The 7,815-nt window shown below is 36.4% G+C and overlaps 1 protein-coding gene across 7 annotated transcripts in view; it reads right to left on the bottom strand.

Moving 5' to 3' along the window:
* Nucleotides 1–521: 521 nt before the first annotated feature.
* Nucleotides 522–7,815, bottom strand: part of LOC141448687 (facilitated trehalose transporter Tret1-like) — a 34,060-nt gene continuing 26,766 nt past the window's right edge. For 4 of the 7 annotated variants that reach the window (XM_074117214.1, XM_074117215.1, XM_074117213.1 and 1 more), the window contains 7 exons: nt 7,626–7,805; nt 7,071–7,321; nt 6,217–6,412; nt 5,942–6,138; nt 4,386–4,449; nt 3,184–3,370; nt 522–2,385 (listed from right to left, as the gene is read on the bottom strand). In XM_074117214.1, coding sequence (XP_073973315.1) covers nt 2,169–2,385; nt 3,184–3,370; nt 4,386–4,449; nt 5,942–6,138; nt 6,217–6,412; nt 7,071–7,321; nt 7,626–7,752 — 1,239 coding nt within the window. In that variant the 5' untranslated portion in view covers nt 7,753–7,805 and the 3' untranslated portion in view covers nt 522–2,168. The remainder of the gene's footprint in view (nt 2,386–3,183; nt 3,371–4,385; nt 4,450–5,941; nt 6,139–6,216; nt 6,413–7,070; nt 7,322–7,625; nt 7,806–7,815) is intronic. The other 3 variants (XM_074117216.1, XM_074117210.1, XM_074117212.1) reach the window with 2 other exon arrangements.

The following is a 7,815-nucleotide window of genomic DNA, read 5'->3' as shown; positions in this document are numbered from 1 at the left end:
AAGATGTTATAAAATCAATTCTATTTCCGCTAATATTCCTAAAAATGCTAAACCTAACCTACGAAATAAACATTAATTATTTCTTTAAAAAAAAGAGGAAATTTTGTTGCATTTCAAGAAAAGAATAAATGAAGGTTTTCTTCGGCAAACTTGTATAGTTTTTTAAATTGAACTTATTAAAGTAAGATAAAGTTAAGGAAATAAATAAAAAATGAATTCAAGATGCTCAGTGATGTAATTTTTAAGCTGGTGTCCTTTAAAAGAAAAAAAAAAGAAATAGAGTTAAGGTGGTATTATTGTATTGCAGTATTAATTAATAATGTGTGTGAATTTAAAAAATGAAACTGCTAATTTGGTTTTTTATGCGATAAAAAAAAGCCAAGTGTTGGCAACATTGTTTTTCTATCCACCTAGAAGTTAGTTTGTTTCCTACCAGTTCGTTCACGCCGCAGCAACTAGACAGTGAGATCTGAACTTAGCGCTGTTTTAGTTTTAGATGTGGAACATTGTTTCCTTAAACCTTATTGTAATTCTTTCTTTTTTTTTGTAGAAGAGATTTCGACTCATCATTGTTGTTTTTTGAAATTTGCCTAGAAGTAAGGTCTGCTTTTGGGGTAGAACCAAAGAGGTGTCCCATGTTCCTGAAGGCACTGCCGCAAAGAAGGTGATTTTATCATCTCCCTGAGTGTCTGGATGGGTAAAGCCTTCCAGGAACGTACACAATATCATTACCTGTGATATGGATGATCTCCACTGGTCCTAGGGTGCCTCGTATCTCAAACTGTGGTGCTTGCAACGCCGTCTCTATGTAACTGAATGTGCGAAGTAGCATTCTCTCTTCTTTTTCAAACATCCTACGCCAGCCTGTTAAGAAAATGGCCTTTTTGGTGCCGGGGCCCTTTGAAGTTGGAAAAAAATCACTCGCCTTTTTTCCGCCCTCACTGACTGTCATTCTCTTCTCTGATCTTATCGCAAAGAAGCGACTGCATGTGGCGTTTCCGTATCCTGCACATCCCTCATCCATAGCCTGGACTCACCCATCGCTACCCTGCGAATATCGTTCAAATCCAAGGGCCATCCCTTTACTTCTTGTGAAAACGCTCCCCAATATTATTATTTAAACGTTAAATTTCTTGCATTCATGCAGATTTATGTCTTTTATTTGTAACATTTCCATGGAAACTTTATTCTAGTGCATCTCTCAAGGATAAAACCTGGTTATACAGCTTTGTCTGTCAGTGGTATACTAATTTCACGAATCGAATCGCACTCTTGTGCGTTCATTATTCCACTCTCCAAAGAAAGCAGACCTTACTTTTCCCAGATCATTTCCTCATATTTTCCACATTTTTCACTAGATTCCTCCCACCCATTTTTGTCTTCTATTTTTTTTAATACCCTGAAAGTGTTATCTGACCTAATCTATAGGATATTGTACGGAAGAATTTTTAAAGAAACTTAAGATAACAATAATGTGATTTACCCGCATTATTTAAAAGAAAAAAGTAAATGTGAAAATAAAGAAAAACTTATCCTTTGTTGAATTTTTCATAGTTTATAATCAATAAATGGAGCTTTATTAATAGAGTATTATAATTTGTCTCTTTTAATGTGTTAGTTTGTTAAATTTCTGGTTTATTTTTATAAATTCACCTTTATGTTGATAGTTGTGAAAAAGGGCGAAACCTTTTTAAATATAAAATTATTATTATTAAACAAAAGAGTGATTTTGCTGTGTATTTTCTGACACTTAGATAAAAATATCAAATGGACTTTATATTGTAATAAATAAGATGAAAAAGTATTTATATTTATTTTTGCATTTATATAAAAAAAAAAAACAATCATAATGATATGCTGTATTCTTCAATTCAATTGAAGAGAAGATGGAACACACCTTTATATTCCTCAGCCGTGTTTCCGCCTTGCAGCAACTACTACACCTTGTTCTTCCGGCAGTCACAAAAAAGGGAAGAATTTTACAATATTATTTTTAATACAAATATAACCTTCAAAGATCGGTTACTTGGTAACTTAAAACACCAGAAATGGTTTCTTCATTCAACCAACAAAATAAAAGTTACAAAATTATTTAGAAACTGATATTGCTTTAAAAAAAATTTAAATAATAAAAGAAATGACATAGAAACTTGTTTTTTCAAATTATTTCAATTAAATCTTGATTGAATTTCACCAAATGTTTTACCCTCGGTTTCCGGCAATCGTACAGCAAGATAGATGCCAGCGAACACACTTAGACTGGTGAACAACAGGAACACTCCGGACAGTTGAAGGATCTTCTCCAGAGCTAGGAAGGACTTGATGGCGCAGAAACCCATCAGGTAAGACAAGGCCGAAGCTATGCCTATTGCCATACATTTGCCACTGTTAAAAATCATACAGATCAGTGTTGGCATGATATCTTCCGATATTTTTTCCATCGTAGCGCTCATGTTTACAATACAATAAACATGCGTGCTTCCATCGATTTACCGTTTATTAGTTATTTAACTATTCAAACTTAACTGTTATTTATGTGAATCTAAAGGTCATGAGACAGCCACCTTAAGTTCTCTAAAATGAACACTTCACTAGAGGTAGTGCACTTAAAATACTGCAGAGATTATCTGGATTTTTGGCTTCTCATACCTTGGATCTCCTTTTTTGGCGCACCTCAATGGCACCTTGTCACTTCGAGAAAGTAAAGTGGTCTTGAAACCGATTTTCTTTAAATTTCAAAGTTCCCCAATTTATTCTTAATTATCGTACAGCTGGTTGGACAGCACAGAATACGAAAATGAAACTTTAGAGGTAAGCCTAACCATCTCCTCTTTCAGAAGTGCTCTCAATCGAATTTTCCTGGGAAAATGTTCCAAATCTCCAACAAAACAATTGGTACGAGTTTAAAGGAAATTGTTGGAGCCATATTGGAGAAGAATGAGGAAAGTGGTGACTCTGGTGGTTGCTCTGCTTCGACCAGAACCGCATTGGACATCATCCTAAGCGAAGTACCAAATCTTTCTGCGGTCTTTGCATTTGAGTTTTGAGTGAATATATACACCGGAAGCACACACAGACTAATCAGTAAAACACTCAGAGGACCTAAGAGTCGAAAAAATCTGCAACATTACATTACTATCACTTAGAGAGGAACGATCTGTAAGAGCTAAGAGGGTTACTTACTAGAACGGGTACATTTCACTCTGTAACATCCAAGGTAGAGGCGCCAAGCCTAGGCCGGTGAACAGCGAGAAGAGTAGCAGCAGTGGTACACTCCAGCTGTAAGGCAGCACGAGGAAGCCGACCAGCGACAAACCGAGGGTACACAGACCGCAGCCCCCCACTGACAGCAACGACAGAGTCCTTTTTCCTGATAACAATCGATAAAGTGGATATTTGAATCGAATTAATTACAATAAAATCTAGTCACTAGTGAACATTCTACGAGAGTACGTCTATCTTCTTGCTTTGTTTTTTTGTGCATTTTTGTCGGTTTTTTTTTTCTTGAATTTTTCGTCGAAACTTTGCAGAAGTTTGGTTCAAAGTTTACAATTTTGTAAAGTTTAAGTGCTCTTTTATTGTTCGTTTTACAGTAGTTAACGTCATTAAAATTCTAACTGTAGCGAGGTCATCAACGTTCATCGTTCTGTTTGAACTCATGAAGTTACAGTTTTGTAACATTATAAGCTAACAACAGCAGACAGGAATGGCGCTAACTGTGAAAGAGAAAGACCATCTCCTCCCTTGTCTTGCTGTGCAGTTATTGCTACTTTAATAAGGGGGGCCAACTTTTAACTGTATAAACAGAAAAATCTCGTATTCAAACTTCAAATTAAAGCAAGTTAATTTATTTTTTGCAATTTGTTTATTTTAATCAATTATACACCTCTCTCATCTGACTGGAAACAACCTTGAGGTAGAATTTTAATTTTAGAAGAACTTAATGTTCTGGGCGATTCCAGAAATTAAGTATGAAACTAATAAGTTTTTAGAGGAAGCCATGATTGACTTGCTGAGTGAAAAATTACAGATTGAAATTTTGCCTAGTGAAGTATCATCTAAAAGAAGATTTGGTACGTCTCAAAGTCATATTAGGTCAATTTACATTGAGTTAGTGAGAAGAAAAAATTTAAAATATTAAAAAGTTCTTCTGGCTTTAAAGGCTCCAAAAATAGGTGTTTCTTTGGATTTTGCTTAAGATGTAATGGAGGATGGGAATTCTAAATAAACAAAGAAGGTACTGGATTCTCATGCGGAGATCCCGAATTCAAATGCAGCTACCAGCCCTTAGATGTTTTTACCTTTATCAATTTTCGAAATGTTTGCTAAATTTTACTGTTGTAATAATTAAAAACAGGGTTATCTTTTAAGTTGAGTATACGAACCTGAGTGTCTGACAGTCAAGGTGCAGAGAATGGTGCCTGCAAGCCCCAGCACTGCCATCAGCACCTGCAAACAGAACCGTTCATTTCTGGTTTAGTCTAAAATTTCATTCAACTTCCATACAATGTGTACTGTGAACTAAAATATGATTCGACTGGTACTGAAACATCGGAGATTAAGATTTTTTCAGCTAATACAGAGTAAATGTCGGGCACTTCTTGGATTTGGACTTCTAGCGGAAGTTACGCATGAGCAGCAGTGACTATTCAGTTAGATCTCAAATAGCGATGGCAAGCTTTTCTTTTTACAGTTTGAACATCACACAGACAGCCAGATCTACAATTTAATGTTATAGTGTTTTGGTTGGGAATACTATATACTGGAAGAGGATTAGCAAATACTGAATCTGTTCACACCGTGGATTTACTACGTCACTAATTGCTTGAAACCTACCTCTTCGTCACAGTCTGAGCAAAAAGATTAGTGACGCTCTCCTTCCGATTCCATGGAAAGTTAGTCTTATGCCGGCAAAATCACAATCACAGTCCGAACATTACGAGCCGAGATACTGAGACTGTTAATTATAATGTAATATGGGACTATTATATTTCAACATCTGCACGAACATTGTCAAGTATTTAGTTTAGAAACAGTATCTGATTGTTCTACTTGGCAAAGACTTGTGAATGTTACGTCACGAGTTGATGGGACCCAAAAATTGATTGAAAAGTGAAGTCGTTAAATTTCAACATCTTCTATCTTGTCCACCGCTGTACCTTCTCCAATCTTGGGGCTTCTTTCAAATGTAGTCTCTAATAGAACAGAGTGCTTTAATAGAGATCTTGAGTTTCCAAGCTATTGAACAACTAAATAATTTTAAATGTTTATATTATGTTGAGAATGCTGTTCAAAACCAGGTCCACTACCTTTAAACTTGAAGGAGTCTGTTAATGTCCATTCGATTATAAGTCCAGTTGCTTGTGTTTGTAAATTATCTGCAAATTTGGGAACTCTGTCTTTTTGATAAATACGCAAATTTCATTTACTGTCATTTAAATCGAAATTTCACTGTCTAAATATTTATAATTATATCGTAAACGTAGAAAGGATACATTCATCGATGCTTAATTACCATTACGTAAGTTATAATGTACTCTGAAAATGTTTAAGTAACAATTAATTTAGAAGGTCATTTCACATTTATTATGATTATTTTTATATTATATGATTTATTATTTTATTATTATTTTTTGTTTAAGTTTTGCTTAAATCTTTTATTGTTTCTAAAATGTTTTGTATATGCAACATGCCTTCGGTACACTTGTTTGGTTAAAAGAGAATAAAATAAAAGATTTTATTTGCGTTTCAAGAAATACGACAACATTATATCTGTAACCAGAATAAATCTTATGGTTCGTTTGACAGATTTCCGAAGTGCTGTAGACGTCTAGACGCTAACAGCTTACAGAGCCAGCCAATGGCAGGTTTGGTTTTAACCTGGACTAAAAAAAAAGACCTTGACCTAAATTACCTACAGAAAATGTAATTCTTCACTCACCGTCAGCTGATGGGCACCCATATCGACGACATTAAGTTCGCTAAAAATGTGCATGAAGTATGGACGCACCGTCTGCAATCCGGTGGCGTACACAAAGAACATGTACCAAATAACAATGGACAGAGGTTGGCGCATTTCCGGTCGAAAGAAGTATTTGATTCGTTCTTTCAGTGAGATTTTCCTTGGAATCAGTATCTCTGAAAAGATGATTTAAGTTTCAAGTTATTTAGCGTTTAGGTTTTCGTAAATTATTCCTTAAAGAAATGGACAATGACCTTGAGAACCTGTGCTGGCCAGCACTTTTTGGTTCTGTTCTTGAAAGTCCTCTTGGACGGTCCTGTGGTACTCGATCAAACGGTTGAGTTCTTCCTTCACGGATTCCGGCTTGGTCCATCCTCGGAGCCAGCAGAGCGCTTTCTCAGCCGATTGTATTCTTCCTTTCGAGATTAACCATAATGGTGTTTCTGGAATCTAAAGAAGTCTTGAAAAAATTTGGTCTAATGACGATGTAGTTTTAGTCTAGACAGTCTCCTAGGGAAATTGATGTTTTTGTCTATTTAAACTCCAGTTGCACTCAGTATCAGACGAATGCAGTTTATTTGAGGGGTTTGGTGCACACTTATTTAAGCAACTGATGAGTCAAGATTCCCAGTCTTCAGATATAAAGATAAGTTGGGTAAACATACCTTTCCTGCAATCTCGCTGAAAAGTGCTTTCCACCATACGGTGAATTTAGAAATGTAACTTTTTTGCAACATTGAATCTATTTTAATAAAATTGGATTAGCGAGTTAGAAATTCACAGAAGAATAGAGTTATAACTGATTGGTCCGAATCAATCTGTAAATAATTAAATTTATTAATCACAGGAATTTAACGATGAATGGGCTGAGAAAGACATTTTAGAAAATTTCTTTTTTATTTCCCAACGTTTCGGCCATGAATGGTGCCCTTCATCAGTCGGCCCTCTGAAGTACCATTTCAGGACAGTTCAACTAAGCCCAGCTGGAGTTGGACTGCAAATATGACAGTGTGTAAAATATTCAGAACATTTTCTCCTGTTGCGCAACTTACTGCTGGCAACAATCTTGCAGCTGAAGTTTCAGCAACTCTGACCCCTTGCGACTTACCATGTAACTAACAACTTCAAGAGTCACTTTCGCTGCTAGACTCACCATGGCCACAGATAAAGCCGTAAGTACTTGGACGCCCACACAAACGGCAGCAATGTATCTCCAAGACAGCACCGATCCCAGGCCATACACACAGAGGTAGCCAAGCTGGAACCACATCACCGCGAATGCCGACAGAGCGCCTCTATACTTCGGCTCGCACACTTCACCAATGTAGGTAATCGCGGGTGCCTCTGTACATCCAACACCTGCATGCAACATGGATGGTTAGTCTACTGCATTCATGTCAAATTCATAAAATTATGTTTCCTCAGGAATGTCCCTAATCTTGAAAAAAACAAATCATCTTGAACCTTAAACATGAAATATTTGAATCAATATTAAGGACATGCGGTCACAGGCGCATTTGTTCGCTTCTTTGCAGGCTGATTCTTGATCGCCATTTCAATCACATTCGATGTACAGGAAGCACACAATAATCGACGTTTAATCCATTTACACAGCTATCAAAATGTAGAAGGAGAATTGTAAGTAAAGTAAATGATTACTTACCAAAGCCCAGGATAGCTCCTGCTGCAAATAGCAATCCAGCGGATTCTGCAAACACAATCATCGTCCAGCCGATCAGGAAAGGAATGTTGAGCAAAATCATGGACCTCTTGCGGCCTAGTGGCTCCATTATTAGTCCAACGAATATACTTCCTATCGGTTGGAATAGCAGTGAAATACTCGCTGAACATAT

The sequence above is a fragment of the Rhodnius prolixus genome, unplaced genomic scaffold (genome assembly GCF_049639745.1).
Source record: "Rhodnius prolixus isolate KJV_2025 unplaced genomic scaffold, Rpr scaffold_2, whole genome shotgun sequence".
Classification (NCBI taxonomy): Eukaryota; Metazoa; Arthropoda; class Insecta; order Hemiptera; family Reduviidae; genus Rhodnius; species Rhodnius prolixus.
The sequence above is the reverse complement of the archived record's forward strand: the minus strand, read 5'-3'. Positions and strand labels throughout refer to the sequence as shown.